General features: G+C 41.4%; 2 protein-coding genes across 2 annotated transcripts; one reads left to right on the top strand and one right to left on the bottom strand.

Annotated features, from left to right (window-relative positions):
• The first annotated feature begins 346 nt into the window (after nucleotides 1-346).
• On the top strand, nucleotides 347-9,103 carry LOC131139886 (saccharopine dehydrogenase-like oxidoreductase). The gene is made up of 12 exons (XM_058089840.2): nucleotides 347-698; nucleotides 4,417-4,529; nucleotides 4,936-5,016; nucleotides 6,441-6,570; nucleotides 6,634-6,683; nucleotides 6,762-6,892; nucleotides 6,953-7,070; nucleotides 7,733-7,852; nucleotides 7,939-7,995; nucleotides 8,101-8,212; nucleotides 8,318-8,399; nucleotides 8,521-9,103. The coding sequence occupies exons 1-12, from the start codon at nucleotides 500-502 to the stop codon at nucleotides 8,609-8,611; spliced, it is 1,284 nt and encodes a 427-aa protein (XP_057945823.1). The 5' UTR covers nucleotides 347-499; the 3' UTR covers nucleotides 8,612-9,103.
• Nucleotides 9,104-9,572: 469 nt separating this feature from the next.
• On the bottom strand, nucleotides 9,573-16,003 carry gcfc2 (GC-rich sequence DNA-binding factor 2). Its single transcript, XM_058089834.2, has 18 exons — nucleotides 15,613-16,003; nucleotides 15,374-15,475; nucleotides 15,093-15,284; nucleotides 14,729-14,986; nucleotides 14,556-14,656; nucleotides 14,215-14,363; nucleotides 13,943-14,126; nucleotides 12,931-13,054; nucleotides 12,781-12,829; nucleotides 12,326-12,408; nucleotides 12,050-12,249; nucleotides 11,842-11,986; nucleotides 11,639-11,760; nucleotides 11,494-11,570; nucleotides 11,351-11,417; nucleotides 11,137-11,283; nucleotides 10,918-11,051; nucleotides 9,573-10,233 (listed from the first exon to the last, which is right to left on the bottom strand). Exons 1-18 carry the CDS (start codon nucleotides 15,926-15,928, stop codon nucleotides 10,101-10,103), a joined length of 2,583 nt encoding a protein of 860 aa, XP_057945817.2. The 5' UTR covers nucleotides 15,929-16,003; the 3' UTR covers nucleotides 9,573-10,100.
• Between the last annotated feature and the right edge of the window lie 232 nt (nucleotides 16,004-16,235).

Here is a 16,235-nt window from a genome sequence, read left to right as displayed (position 1 = left end):
TCCATATTGTCACATTGGTATTACTGGTAAAAACAAGTGTGATGCTAGCAGAGTATGTTGTGTTCGTCATATTTCGTAAGCCAGAGCAGGATTGAAATGTAAAGTCCGACATAAATACAGCTAACGTAGTCACAGAAATGTAATTTTGTTTTATATGTCGTACTGGCTATCACTACTCCTATTCATCATAATATGTCCTGGAACGCTTTAGGTAACCTTTGATTGGTTTTATTTCTTACGTTCACAGCAGCGTGAATGTATCATATAAGAGGCGGTTTATTATACGTCATGCACGTTACACTCTTTTCAATGTGACGTTTTTGACTGTCTGCTTTAAGGAAAAGTGGGAGTGATTGGACGATGGGAGGAGCTTTCTCGGACTAGCCTTTAGAGTTGCGACCCAGCAGTAGACCGCCCTCTTTATCACTCACTCTTCTTCCGGGTAGAAAGGTGCAGGTGTAGCAGTGCTCTCTCCCTCTCCAGCTTGTCTGCTGTCGACATGGCGAGTGTTCATACATCAGCTAGCAGGCCTTACCACCTGGTTATCTTCGGAGCCTCCGGGTTTACAGGGCAGTTTGTGGTGGAGGAGGTTGCCCGGACCGTGTCGGAGGGTCCGCAAGGGAATCTGAAGTGGGCCGTAGCCGGGAGGAGCAAGAAGAAGTTGGAGCAAGTTCTGGATCAGGCCGCCTCTGTCCTCGGTTTGTATTCAGTCATCACGTAAACTGATTAGTGTTTTGTTTTATTAACGTTTGTTTATTTTCTACAGCGACAGTTGGAAAAGTTACATTTTTTATAATTGAAGATTTATATGACTTCACCTTTATCCAAGTTCACTGATAACTTCAGTGTTTCCAGCTTGGCCACTCAACTCCAAAGTACAACGGAAAGTACAAGTACAGTAAATATGATGTAAGATTTTCAAATATAAGGATGGCAGTACACATATTCAATTGAACCAAACCTGCACGCCAGCAACTTTCCAGGTGGATAATGGTGACCTTGCAACACACTAAACATGGAAAGTAAAGGCCATCACTAGATTAGAACTGGGGGACATTTCTGTGAGCATGACTGTTACCAGTGGATTAGAGCGGCATGTTTTGATCCCCCCCCCCCAACCTATTGTGTGGCTTTGTCTTTAGGGAGTGTACAACAGCTGATGGAACATACCAGATCATTATTCAATTCCACTTAGGCACACAGTCACATGGTGCAAGGTAACAATGTACAGTTCTTATATATTTTATTATACCGTCTCAAGAGAGAAAACAGATGTGTTCTAGGTGGAGGTGGGACTACATCAGGGATCAGCTCTGAGCCCCTTCTTGTTTGCTATGGTGATGGATGAGGTTAGACAAGAATTTCCATGGACTATGATGTTTGCGGATGGCATTTGGATTTGTAGTGAGAGTAGGGAACAGGTGGAGGAGATAGAAGAGTGGAGGTTTGCCCTGGAAAGGAGAAGAATGACGATTAGCCGCAGCGAGACAGAGTTTATGTGTGTGATTGAGAGTTACCAAAGTAGAAGGTGGAGAAGCATGTGCAGGCAGGATGAAGCGGGTGGAGAAAAGTGTCAGGCGTGATGTGTGAAGTGTTTCGGCTAAAATGAAAGGAAAGGTATACAAAACTGGTGAGACCAGCCATGTTTGGTCTAGGGACAGTGCCACTGAGGAAAAGACAGGAAGCAGAACTGGAGGCAGCAGAGATGAAGATGCTGAGGTTTGCATTGGGAGTGACCAGGATGGATAGGATCAGAAACGAGTACATCAGAAGGACATTACATGGTAGATGTCTTGGAGATAAAGTCAAAGAGGCCAGACTGAGATTGTTCTGACATGTCCAGAAGAGACATAGTGAATATATTGGTGGAAGGATGCTGCGTTTAGAGCTGCCAGGTAGGAGGCGGTCGGCAGACCAGAGAGGAGGTTTATGGATGTAGAGAAGGAGGACATGAGGGTAGTTGGTGTGTGAGACCGATGCGGAAGACGGGGTTGGATGGAAGCGATTGATTTGCTGTGGTGAATCCTTAAGGAAAAAAACAAAGAGAAAGATCGTCTCAAGGGGAATATTTTCAATAAACATGGATATAGTTAAGTACTGTGGTAGTTTACAGCTTGTATAGCAGTGTAGATTCACTGGGTTCATAGCAGTTTTTGTGTATGTACTCTAATAATTGCTGGAGGAATAAGCATTCTGATGCATCATAACACTTCTTTGTTCTAACAAAAAGGGAAAAAATTGTCACAAAGGAAAGTGTTATCAAAACATGTCAACATTGCACGCCGACTTAGTGGTCACCGTAAGGTAGAGCATTTTATATTTCAAAGATGGAAAAACGACAGTTGTTGCTCCACTTGATTGATTCATTCTATTTATATGCCGTTTGGCCTCACTTGGGGTTTTGTGGGTATGCAGGAGTCTATCCCAGCTGACTTTTTTTTGGTGAGACACGGGGTACACACTGCACTGGTGTACCTTGGTATGTTTTTGTGTGGAAGTAGAACAATATGACGTCAAACACCCTTTTATGTGAACGTGCACTGATCCACTGAAAATGACTCAACAAACAGATACAGTGAAGAAAATAAGTATTTGAACACCCTGCTATTTTGCTATTTCTCCCACTTAGAAATCATGGAGGGGTCTGAAATTTTCATCGTAGGTGCATGTCCACTGTGAGAGAGATAAACTAAAAAGAAAAATCCAGAAATCACAATGCATGATTTTTTAACAATTTATTTGTGTGATACAGCTGCAAATAAGTATTTGAACACCTGTGTATCATCTAGAATTCTGACCCTGAAAGACCTGTTAGTCTGCCCATTAGAAGTCCACCTGCACTCCATGTATCATCCTGAATCAGATGCACCTGTTTGAGGTCGTTAGCTGCATAAAGACACCTGTCCACCCCATACAATCAGTAAGACTTTAACTTGTAACATGGCGAAGACCAAAGAGCTGTCCAAAGACACCAGAGACAAAATTGTACACCTCCACAAGGCTGGAAAGGGCTACGGAGCAATTACCAAGCAGCTTGGTGAAAAAAGGTCCACTGTTGGAGCTATCATTAGAAAATGGAAGAAGCTAAACATGACGGTCAATCTCAATCGGAGTGGAGCCCCATGCAAGATATCACCTCGTGGGGTCTCAATGATTCTAAGAAAGGTGAGGAATCAGCCCAGAACTACACGACAGGACTTGGTCAATGACCTGAAAAGAGCTGGGACCACCGTTTCCAAGGTTACTGTAGGTAATACACTAAGACGTCATGATGTGAAATCATGCATGGCACGAAAGGTTCCCCTGCTTAAACCAGCACATGTCAAGGCCCGTCTTAAGTTTGCATATGACCATTTGGATGATACAGAGGAGTCATGGGAGAAAGTTTTATGGTCAGATGAGACCAAAATAGAACTTTTTGGTCATAATTCCAATAAGCGTGTTTGGAGGAAGAAGAATGAAGAGTACAATCCGAAGAACACCATCCCTACTGTGAAGCATGGGGGTGGTAGCATCATGCTTTGGGGGTGTTTTTCTGCACATGGGACAGGACGAGTGCACTGCATTAAAGAGAGGATGACTGGGGCCGTGTATTGTGAGATTTTGGGGAACAACCTCCTTCCCTCTGTCAGAGCATTGAAGATGGGTCGTGGCTGGGTCTTCCAACACGACAACGACCCGAAGCACACAGCCAGGAAAACCAAGGAGTGGCTCCGTAAGAAGCATATCAAGGTTCTAGCATGGCCCAGCCAGTCTCCAGACCTGAACCCAATCGAAAATCTTTGGAGGGAGCTCAAACTCCGTGTTTCTCAGCGACAGCCCAGAAACCTGACTGATCTAGAGAAGATCTGTGTGGAGGAGTGGGCCAAGATCCCTCCTGCAGTGTGTGCAAACCTGGTGAAAAACTACAGGAAACGTTTGACCTCTGTAATAGCAAACAAAGGCTACTGTACCAAATATTAACATTCATTTTCTCAGGTGTTCAAATACTTATTAGCAGCTGTATCACACAAATAAATTGTTAAAAAATCATGCATTGTGATTTCTGGATTTTTCTTTTTAGTTTATCTCTCTCACAGTGGACATGCACCTACGATGAAAATTTCAGACCCCTCCATGATTTCTAAGTGGGAGAAATAGCAAAATAGCAGGGTGTTCAAATACTTATTTTCTTCACTGTATTATTTATACAATTTATTTAGAAATAGATGGCAACAAGTGCGTAGATCTCATACTACCAGACAAGCTGTACCATGACTACTTGGTTTCATTTATGTACTCCTGTATTGTCACTGCAGTAAAACTGGTTGAAATATGAGGGCATGTGTACACATTACTGTACGCTACTGTATTCTGCAATTCTGCATTTGTAACATGTTAAATCACATTTCCCAGAATGCTCCTTTTGTGTTGCAGGAAAGCCCGAGCTGAGGACCGGGGTGGACATCATTTTCGCAGATGTGGAAGAACCAGACTCACTGGCGGCTATGTGCAAGCAGGCCGTCATTGTTCTCAACTGTGTGGGGCCTGTGAGTAGACCACAGAGACAGTTTTGGATCTATTTTTTGGTTTTAAAGCAAAAGGGTGCTTACTCAGTCTATTGATTGACACACATTAACATGAGTTTTGACTAACCATTTTGACTGCATATGTGTGTGTGCCTCTATTGCCCTTCCTCTTGCAGTCTCATACACTGCAACATTCATTTATTTACACAATGAAGGCTACAGACGGCACACAAAAGCTGGTTGTGTCCCAGCAATGCTGCATTGCATCTGGTGATTCATTTAGGTTCTTGTATTAAACTTCACCAAACTTAAAATGCCTCTAGAACATTTCATCTACAAACAAGCAGTAGGTGCCAGTAGCGTATGGAGTACCTTGCTGTGGAACTAAAAATTAATCGGTGAAATGTGCTGGTCCTTGTGTTTACAGTACAGATTCTTTGGTGAGCCAGTTGTCAAAGCCTGTGTGGAGAACGGAGCCCATCATCTTGACATCTGTGGAGAACCTCAGGTAATTCCTTTCTGCCTTTTTGGCTTGTCTCACTTGATTTAGGATTCACAAACAGATCATAATTGCTGAATCAAGTAGTCAGCATGGTTTCTGGAAAAAGAGCCTACCCCAATGTAAGTGGTGGTGTCTCTTCGTTGTCCACTAAGTCATTCTCAATTTACACTGTACAACCTCAGCATCATATAGTGCATCATACGACTAGCATAAGAATTGAATGTGAGTAGTTTTGTCAACAGAAGAGCTGAACCTGCACTGAACTGGCGCAGACACACTGAAATATATGGAATGTAGGAATGTCTATCATGACAGCACTAAGTGTTTATAGAAGTTACTATCTCTGAAAACAGCTAAAATTGTACTATGCTAACAATAGCATGCAAACATTTGCATGCGAGCAACACCCAGCAGTGTTGAAAGTGTCTGCGTATGTAAATACTCATGAAAATGTAAAAAAAAAACGCAACCATGCTAGCAATAGCATGGTAGTGCTATATGATAGAATTGATGAAAATGTCAAAAAATGTTACTATGCTAACATTAACATGCTAAACAGATCAGACGTTGCTATGGTAATTGTCTGCCAGTGTTAAAACCAATGGAAAGGAAACTATGTTGGTAAACCAGCTATGTTTCCATCTCGATGTTAACATGCTAACACTTGATAGTGAACACTAAGTGTTTCTGTAAGTTGGTAATTAAATATGGCTAAAAAGGCTACTATGCTAACATTAGCACACAACACGTAACAAGTGCCTGAATGGCAGAAAATGCTACTATGCTTACTGCTAGCACGCATACCAGGAACACCAATTGTCCTGATTGAGATGTGCATTTTGGCCTTGGGATGGTTTAAATTGGCTGAGAAATGTAGCAGCAGTAACAATTGTTGAGGAAAGTGGGAATTTTAGTGAAGGTAAGAATTTTAGTAATGTGAAAAATATGTAGCCCGCATGTCCTGAAACGTATTGAATCGTGAGAAATGGTCAGTTTGAAAGTCTCAAATGAGTGGAATGGTGACAATAGGTTGACAAATGGTGAAATGTGAAAAATCCAGACGTTGAAAGAAGAGGAAGTAATGTTACAAAAAGTGAATTTTGGAATGCGCAAAAATGGTCAGACAGAAAGTCATGAATGACTGGAATGGTTTCATGATGGAATGGTTGGCATCGGTTCACAAATGAATGAAAATATTGTCATTTTGGACAATCTGGGAAAGTTTTGAAATATCTGCATAGATACCAAACTATTCCTGAATGACCTGAACGATTTGATGCTGGATTCTTTTGAATCGTTTGAATAATGGAAGAGTTAGAGGACAAAAAAAACAGAATAAGAATGATCAAAGCACCTGGTTAGTATTTAATGTAAGCATTCACACAATTATCAAGAGTAGCCTTCCAAATGACCACCTCGTTTGTGTGCAGTTTCTGGAGGGCATGCAACTCACCTACCACAACCAGGCATCAGAAAGGGGCGTGTACATCATAGGAAGCTGTGGATTCGACTCCATCCCTGCTGACATGGGGGTCCTGTACACCAGAGAGCAGTTTAAGGGTATGTCGGCATGGCTTGTCTGATTGCAACTGGCACTCTCACTATTTCAAATGTTGTTTGCAGGTACTCTGACTGCAGTGGAGAGCTTCCTGACTGTCAAAACGGGCCCTGAGGTATGTGAGACGACTATTGACGGGTCAATGCAAAAGATGTGCTCCACATGAATACCCATTTTTGTCCTGCGCTGTTAGGGAGGATGCATCCATGATGGCACGTGGCAGTCGGCCATCTATGGCTTCGCCGACAGCCACAAGCTTCAAAGTCTTCGGAGGAAGTTTAATTACAAACCTTTGCCCTCAGTTGGCCCCAAGCTGAAACGCAGGTAAAATGTCAAATATGAAATGTATAGAATATTTATTTTCATCAAAATGTGCTTGTCTAGGGGTGCAGTGTTCTACAGCAATGAGATCCAGCAGTACACGGTGCCCTTCATGGGTTCTGATCCATCAGTTGTTAAGAGAACACAGCGCTTCCTGGTGGAGGAATATCAGGCCTCTCCGGTCAGTTGATCTATTTGCTTCTAGGCAATGGTGCAGCTTTAGCATTACAATGGATGTTCAATATAATATAGGCAATGGTGCAGCTTCAGCATTACAATGGATGTTCCAATATAATATAGGCAATGGTGCAGCTTTAGCATTACATATAATATAGGCAATGGTGCGGCTTTAGCATTACAATGGATGTTCAATATAATATAGGCAATGGTGCGGCTTTAGCATTACAATGGATGTTCCAATATAATATAGGCAATGGTGCAGCTTTAGCATTACATATAATATAGGCAATGGTGCAGCTTTAGCATTACATACAATATAGGTAATGGTGCAGCTTTAGCATTACAATGGATGTTCCAATATAATATAGGCAATGGTGCAGCTTTAGCATTACATATAATATAGGCAATGGTGCAGCTTTAGCATTACAATGGATGTTCAATATAATATAGGCAATGGTGCAGCTTTAGCATTACAATGGATGTTCAATATAATACTAAGTGACATCAAGCAAAATTGAGTTCACCTCTCCAAAATGAAAGTCTTGTGTTAAACTAACATGAGTTAGTTTAAACGAACATGAGTTAGTTTACATAAGTTAACACAGCACCTCTTTATCTTCATTTTTGTGTACATAGTGAACTTACCATTGTTCCCCCCCCCAGGTACAGTATGGAGCGTATGCAGGCATCGGCGGTATTTGCAACATCATTAAATTGATGCTGGCTGGCATGATGTTCTGGCTCTTAGTCAAGTTCAGTTTTGGACAGAACCTGCTCATCAAAGTAAAGCGACACATCTTTAAATCTCACACAGAATTTCCCGATTCCTATGCTAACATCTTTCCCGTTTTGCTACAAACCTTTCTCAGTATCCAGAGTTGTTCTCCTTTGGACTCTTCTCCAAAGCTGGACCAACTCGGAAGCAGGTGATTTGTTGATAACAGAACCAGGACACCTGGAAGTCTTCTGTTGAGCTTGTATAAAATGTTGTCGCCTGACCTGGGTTCTAATCAGTTCTATATATGTGACAGATGGAATCATCTTCATTTCGGTTTGTGTTCTATGGAGAGGGATACTCGGAGGGACTGGACCCCTCCCAGGGAAAACCTAATGGCAAGATTTGTACCTTGGTTCAAGGACCAGGTAAGTTCTAACGATACCAGTTTGTGTAATTCACAGAAAATGGTTAACCCCTCCATGTTAACTCTTCAGACACACAGTGAATGCAACTTTGTTTCTTCCACTTAGAATGTGGTTATGTGGCCACGCCCATTGCCATGGTGCAAGCTGCTCTAACCATCCTCAATGAATCCACAGCTTTGCCCAAGAGGTGAGCCCTCCCAAAAAATGCTAAGTGGCAACTTAGAACTCGTGCTCCCACATTATTGAGCAACCTCATTACTACATTGGATTCATTTTCAGTATTTGCAAAATGTATTTTGTTTTCTTAGGGGAGGAGTGTACACACCAGGAGCTGTGTTCGCAAAAACCACCTTAATTGAGCGTCTCAACAAACATGGCATCCAGTTCTCTGTCATCTAAGGTTCCCTGTGTGAGGCTGGGCTTCACTATTTGGTTGAAGCACTTGAACGCAATCACAGAATAACAACTGGAATGTCTGCAATTAAAAAAAAAAAAAAAAAGCCCACTAGCACTTACAGTATCTTCCTGCAGAATGTATCATTACTGCCGCTCACCATGATAGGGGCTTAGCGCTACCAGGTAACAGCATGAGTTAGAGATACAATCCAACATTTGGTTTTCAAGCAGTTGTAATTGATGTTTAGTGTTGAAACATGTAGCGGCTTCCCATGCTCCATACAAGTAATGCAAATATCGTGTGCTGTGCGTCTCTCTATGCATGTACATGCTTACTTTTTTAAGGCATGTTCTGCTGGTTTACGTATGAAATAATAGTTGGAATATCCCCAATTTTATCGTATGTTCATCCTGTAAGAATGAGCATACAGATAAAGCACTTTTATAGTAGCGCTCGCATGGACCGGAATTACGTCAAGACCGTTGATCTTAGTCCAGACCGTTGATCTTAGTCCAGACTTGATTTTGACATACAAGTATGAGCATGGTGTGCAAATAGAAGTGGATTTGCATATTGTTAGCTGCATTTTGCTTTGTGTGGGTATGAAATAAACCGGCTTCTCAAACAGAAATCATATGTTTCATAATTCTTAACCACGAGGGGTGCCACATGGAGACTAAAGGACAATTCCAATGGCACCTAGCAATAGAGATAACATTAATAATGGTAACCACAGGGCCCACCTAATGTTTTTTTCATGGAACAATTACTTGAGGTGTTCACCAGCAATGTGTATTTTAGGGCTGTTATTTTAATTGCAATTGCATTTTAGCCATAGTTAACTTGTGATTAACCACAGACATACCTTTTTGAATCGTTTTTAAGTCCACTCGTAACAACATGGGACATGTTGGCGTTATGCAAAAGTATATTAAACTTTATTCATTTTAAACAACTCAACAGCGTATCAAACTTTATTCATTTTAAACAACTCAACAGCGTATCAAATACAGACAATGCAACAACTAGACATTGGTAAGAAAGGATTGCTCGAATAGCGTACTTTCGCACTCACATTCCAGAATACCATAGATATGGACAATTTGCAGTCACCAACCCAATATCACACCTCAGGAATTACTCAGTATTTTGGCACATTTTTTTATAACCTGTCTTACGACTGTCTTGTGAATTGCATCCATTAGAGGAAACATGTTCATTACATGACAGTTTGAGGAAAGAACTGCAATTATTGGTAATGGAAATGGCGGATATCATTGATAAAGCCAGCATGATGTGTTGCTGTGTTTCTGGAGCCACAAATTGTTACAATAGTGTGAACCAACAGTCCAAATAAAATATGAATTTATAAAAACAGTTCCTGTACAGACAAGAAAGATTGTGTAGTCCCGCTCATCTTTTCGCCGACTGTTTCTTTAAAAAATTATGAAAAAGTGTGCCGTCCTTTGATCCAACTTGTGACATGTTTGTTCATCCGGTCTCCTGATTGAGCAGCTGATGAGAATAGATGACATCCTCGTAGTGGTATTTTTCTGTTATGGCCATGATGGAGTCGTGGCATCGAATTGTACTTAGGATTTTCAGCACTTCCACCACAGCGAGCCTAGACAGAACAAGAAAATAGTGCTCAGACTTCACTGATCAATGTTTTGTGTATTGTGGTTGTAGTTTTCTATGGTGTAGACCAGAGGCCTGTACTCAAACAAATAACTAAGAAAATATTATCAAGTTTGTTATCTATCATATTTTGCTGGGGTTAATTAGTAGTTAATTCGTGGGTTTGTTTCATTGGATAACACCCTGGGCACCTGCAATATATTTAGGTAGGCAGTGCTTACAGGACCAGCATGCACCAGGGTGGGCCTATGGTTTTTGTACCAGAGCAAGAGAGGCAACAGGACACAAGGCCCTTGTTCCTTGTTTGCTTGCTTGGTAATAAAAGGAAATAAGAAGAAACGGAACAAGATTGTTTGGACAATGACTCTTTTGCCTACGTAAAACAAAACCCGTGGTGCATCAGTGGCCGTTTGATTATAGTTTGTTACGTTTATTTTTTGAAGGACAAATAGCCACTACAGTGACTTTGAAATTAACCCTAAAATTTTACATGCAGGCCCAATATCCCAAACATTTTGTAAGGACAGTAGTGTATGAAGAAACAAGGTAAACCAACCAGAAATTGTCAAACTGAATACCTCTCTGTCAGTGTCAATTGAAACTGTAGTGAGTGTCAACACCTTTGAGGCCAGTTTAAACTTTCCAAAAGGCATACACATATTTCAATTACCTAGTATTTGGATCATCTGTAGGCTGTTTGCAAATGTTGTGAGCCTTCTGAACGAGGTGGTTTCTGAATGACTGCAGTTGAGGCAAACATTCGTTTTGTCCTTTGAACCAACTGAGCGGCAGACTGTCGGCGATCTGAAGCATAACAAGGAACAGTGCAAATTTAGACAAGAACATGGAAGCACAAGCATCCGGTGAAAGAGGGGGGGGAAATAAATACCATTTTGCAAGCATGAAGATTGCTATCCGATGGCATCTGACTGCACAGGGTGATCATCAGGTATCGGCTCAGCAGTTTGTCCAACATGAGCTCCTTCAGTGTAGAATCGGGTAATAGCATATCCCATTTTCCCATGTTTCCCAGCAGCTGGTGCACAATCAAAACCACCACATTAACCAACATGCCGAATAGAACGAATGACAAACTAGCATACCTTAATGGCCGTCCAGAATTGTTGATTTCTAAAGCGACTCTGCGGAGACAAACGATCATCTAGGAGCCTTTAAAGAGCAGCAAAAATACAAAATAAAACATTTTTTAAACAAAGCATGTTACTTGAGTTGAGCAAGAACCGACTTTTTGGGGTAGAGCGGAATGAAGACGTCTTCATCTACACAGCTCCTCAGACGCCCAATCACAGCTTCTGTGAGCGCCTGTGTGGACATGAACACATATCATGATGTCATCTTTTAGTGCATTTTAGTACATGATTCAATGGTACCTTAACTGGTTTTCTCTGCTCTCCTTCAAAGATAGAATAGTCCTCTTTCAGTCGGTGACAAAGATCAGTGAGACTGGTTGACTGACGGAGAGACATGGGGTCCCACATTAGATCTACAAAGGCTGAACAGAGAAAAATAGTGTTTTCTTACCAAAACCATGGCTTCTTTGTGTTTGATAAACGGGTACTTGGATGTGCGTTACCTGTTATTTTGGGTATGACGGTCCTTTCTATGACATTACACAGCATTTCTCTGTCCGAGTGTTCCAACTCCTCATGCCCGTGACCGTGACAGAAGGTCTCCACTGCTGTGAACCATGGGGACTTTTCAAAGTCCATGCAGGTATCCTGATACACAGACATGAGTGACTACCTTGGACTATGCCGAGGTCTATAAACATTTCAAGTCACCTTAAGAGGGTTCCACACAAGCAGATGATGTCTTATGATGGGGTTTAACAGCTTGGGCAGACAAATGGAGATGTAGGCACTGTGGTAAGACTCCGAATAGAAGGCCCGCCATTCTTCAAATCGAGACAAGATCCTTTTAACGTCGTGAAAGTCATCGTGAACGTCGGCGAACACCGCCTGCGACCTCTGCAGAATGTCCGCTACAAGGTGAGCAGACAAGGTGTGTAATAGTTGTGCATGGTGTGTGTTGAGTCAAGAGAATGATTTCCTCCTCACCTGTTTGCTTCTCCAGATCATCTTCATCACTCGATGGCAGTGTGTCCGCAGGTATACCACAATCTTCCTCAGCTTTATCGCCACTGCATTGTATGAGAGGCAGATCATACAGTTACATTATAGTTGGACTAATCAAATTCAGCCACATAGTCTTCTTTATACGCTCATTGGCCAGCTTATTAGGTACACCTGTACACATCAAATAGCATCTAATGCAAGAGACATTTGTAGTTTTGAATCATAAATGTTATTTTAAGATTGTTAGCGATAGTAATGTGTTCCAAAATGGATTTCAAATCATGTACTGAAGTTTTGAAGGCAGAATTTTCTATAAAATTGCTTAAATTGAATCTCAATTAATAAGCAATTTTCACCTAATGTGGATAATAGGTGCACCCATCACTAAAACGGCACGGCATCCGATTGTAAACACGATATGAGTGGATGTTTCTCACCATCCAGTCCCAGCTCCATTGGTAGTGTCTCCCAGCTGACTTCCATTTTCTGTGATGAAAATGAGATGAAACATGTAACAGAGGAAAGTGGATTTGATATTGAAGTGATATTTGAATATTTGATATGTCGGCTTGAGCTTCCCTACTCACTGCTGAGCTGCTGCAAGTGGTTAGCATGCTCTTGGATCTTCTGTCGTCTCTGAGCACACAGTGCCTCCATCTGGCTGGAAAGTAGAGTGTGCAACTCCAACTCCAAAGCGTTTATTTCAACCACCTAAATTTGAAAAGAGTTTGACAAGTAAGAAAATTATCGTATTTTCCGGACTATAAGTCTCACTTTTTTTTTTCATAGGTTGGCTGTTCCTGCGACTTATATTTCAGAGCGACTTATAAATGAAAAACTGTTTACGTTACACATCAAGACTGGACACCTTTTCTGTTCATGTTTATTTTTTGTGCAGCTGAATAGCCGTTCTGATAGCATATCTTACATCTATTCAGCTTGTTCTCTATTCTTTTATTGTTAGAACTTGCCTTCCGAGAGGACCTAGTTTTGTTTTTTGTCTATTTTGGTCAAGTAATGGTAATGGTTTTATTTCATTTGAACATGCATCAGATTACAATTGAGTGCATCCCATAATCAGTTCACAGTTCCACATGTCCAAAAGGAGTAGGAAGAAGCAAAGCTTATTAAATCCTACCCCTTCATCTGGTACTTTTACAATCAGTAACCGTTACATTTGTTCACTTCCTGCTTTCCTAATATAGTTTAAGTTGGTTTTTTTATGTTTTTTATTTTATTTTTGTCACGTACCGAAGTACAAGGTGATATGACCATACAATGACATAATGGGTACCATAGCAACTGTCAATATAGTGATATATATAGCACATCATGACTGGTTCAAGACTCTTCATCCTTGTATTTAGCAAACATCAACTGCTTGTATTGTTTCTTGAATTCGCTCATCGTTGTGCATTGTTTGTTGCAATGTTTCGTTGTGCAAAGTAGTAAAATAAATTACCCAAAAAAATGTGACTTATACTCCAGTGCGACTTAATTATTATTTTTTTTCAACCTAATTATGCATTTTTGGTCATGTGCCGGTAACTTAATGACAGCAGGATTTAAAGACACATTCAAATCTGGTTGGCTTCTTACCTTTTCTCGCAGACACTCTAACAAATTGTGGGTGAAGAGGGTCATGTCCCTGTAAAACTTGAGTTGTTTTTCAGAAGAGCTTTCCTCAAGGTTCTCCAAAGAGGATTTAGCACTGTCAACATCTCCCTCCATTCTAGTCAGCTCAGCTAGCCGCGCTCTGTGTACCTCCTTCAGGGAGTCCAGTCTGGCAAAACATTAGCAATTCAGTTTTACTTCAGCACATACATTGACAGAGAGACAAGGATTTTATCATGGGAGGCTAGTGAACATACTTTCCAGTGATCCTCCTTTTAACCATTGAGACAGTGATGGAGGGAAGCGTCTCAGGGATCTTTCTGATTGATTTCTTCTTTTGTCTTTGTCGTTCATCACGCTGAAAGCTACTGCTGCTATAGCTACTGGACTCACTGCCAGATGGGCTCTGAGTATGAAATGAAGCAAGGAAAATAAAGACCATCAAGGCTACTGCAAAGAAAACATGCATATTACATTAGTAATACAGTACAATACTGGTCATTGGCTGAGGGACAGCAGTATAATCTAATGATACCGAACTTCCAGTTACTCCAAATATCCCCGCCGTGACCCTTTAAGTGATAAAGAATTATCTTACAAGTCCTCCTGGCCGTCTCTTGACTCCCTTGCCAATTTGGGTCTCCTCCCAAAGCTCCTGCTCCTCTTCGTCAGTCCCTGACAAACTGCCATCACTTCCACCTGACACACAAACAACCTTAAGTACATGACAGATGATTCAATCAGCTTATGCTACTTTTGGTTCCTCCCTACCAAGTTTCTCCGCAATCCTCTCCCTGACGCTTTTTAAGCGTGGGGCAAACTCAATTCTTTTCTCGTGATCATCTTCCTCATCATCATCCCTTTCTTCATCTTCCTCCTCCACCTCCTCCTTGTTGTAGCGGTCTGGTGTGCTACTACAAGAGCTCCGCCCATCTTTGCCTCTTGCCAGGGGGATGAACTCTTTCTGGGATTGATTGGTGCGTCGCTGCCTCTTGGCTGCTTCGATCTGCCTCTTGTTGGGGATTACAACTAGATGTAAAATTAAAATACATGGAAGACATTTCTTTAGCATATTGACAAAATTTGGGTAGGTAAACAATTCCTGACGAAGGGACAAAAAACAAAAATCACATACCGGGTTTATTATCAGTGAGGGTGTATTTTGAACTAGATGACGAGGAACTGGCAGCCTCATCATCCTCCTCCTCCTCCTCATCTTCATTTTCAATCTCCTCGGAGTGATCTTCATCTGTGTCACTATGGTGAGAACTATATGGCGATGCTTGGCTGCCACATTCTTGCCTGGGAGAAGCAGACTTGTCCGCCTCTGAAAAGTGGGGAAGAATGCAATTTATAATCACTGCATACAACTATACTATTCAGATTTTTTTTAAATACTTGGACTTAGTTAACTACCAGTGCTGTGGATACTTCTGGCAGGTGGAGCTTCTTTTTTTCTCACTTGGAACAGCACAGTTTTATCAGACGACTTCTTCAATTTAAACTCAGGTTCTAGAGCTGAAATAGCAAAAATAAATACAATATTAATGGAGGATAAGGTTGACATTACTGTAATTAGTACTGAAATTTGCTCTGATGTTAGCGAACGGTAAATGCTATCTGAGGAACAGTTCACCAATTTTAGGCATATTTACATTCTTTGTCATCGGAGAAACTTAGCATGGTGCTTGTTTTCTTCTTAATGACATCTTTGTATTTCCCCGTCTCATCTTTCTCTGTCAGTTCTGATGTGTCCACGTCCTCTCCGTCACCATCATCCACCTTTGAAGTGGCCGCTTCCCGCTTTGAACTGCATGAGATTCCACGGGAGTGGGCTCCTCTAAGCGGCTTATTTACCACAATTGTCCTGTCCGAGCCGTCTATATCCACGCTGGCCACCGGCGTGTCCTCCTCTTCACTGGAGTCTCCTTTTCTCTGTCGAAAATTCCTTTTGGGCTTTTTGTTGAACATTTTATTCTAGCTGAGTGTGTTGGATTTGGAAATACGAGCAACTCGAGATACTGCGTGACGAGCGTCGTAAAGTGTCGGAAAGACGGAAAGGTTTTCGGTGCATTGTGGGTTATGTAGTTGAAATGTGGTACTTTCCGATTTTCCATAACGAGTTAAAGGTGGACCGATGTGTTAATTGTGTTACAATTGTCCTAGCTTAAGCCACTCTAATAGTTTTGTGAACACATGTACCTAAATACGGGATAAAAGTGTAACATTAAAAAAGGTTTGTAGGTCTGGCATTTACCCGTGTTCTCTTACTCCTACA

The sequence above is a fragment of the Doryrhamphus excisus genome, linkage group LG13 (genome assembly GCF_037039965.1).
Source record: "Doryrhamphus excisus strain RoL-2023G ecotype Guam linkage group LG13, RoL_Dexc_Guam_v1.1, whole genome shotgun sequence".
Lineage (NCBI taxonomy): Eukaryota > Metazoa > Chordata > Actinopteri > Syngnathiformes > Syngnathidae > Doryrhamphus > Doryrhamphus excisus.
The sequence above is the reverse complement of the archived record's forward strand: the minus strand, read 5'-3'. Positions and strand labels throughout refer to the sequence as shown.

Bases quoted from the DNA above. Each gene is read 5' to 3' on its own strand.
- LOC131139886 (XM_058089840.2), top strand. From the start codon at position 500: ATGGCGAGTGTTCATACATCAGCTAGCAGGCCTTACCACCTGGTTATC. The intron at 6,893-6,952 runs GTAAAATGTCAA...GTGCTTGTCTAG, and splicing joins GGCCCCAAGCTGAAACGCAG to GGGTGCAGTGTTCTACAGCA. The intron at 8,213-8,317 runs GTAAGTTCTAAC...TCTTCCACTTAG, and splicing joins TACCTTGGTTCAAGGACCAG to AATGTGGTTATGTGGCCACG.
- gcfc2 (XM_058089834.2), bottom strand. From the start codon at position 15,928: ATGTTCAACAAAAAGCCCAAAAGGAATTTTCGACAGAGAAAAGGAGAC. The intron at 15,476-15,612 runs GTAAATATGCCT...TTGCTATTTCAG, and splicing joins TTTCTCCGATGACAAAGAAT to CTCTAGAACCTGAGTTTAAA. The intron at 14,987-15,092 runs GTATGTGATTTT...TTTTACATCTAG, and splicing joins CCTCACTGATAATAAACCCG to TTGTAATCCCCAACAAGAGG.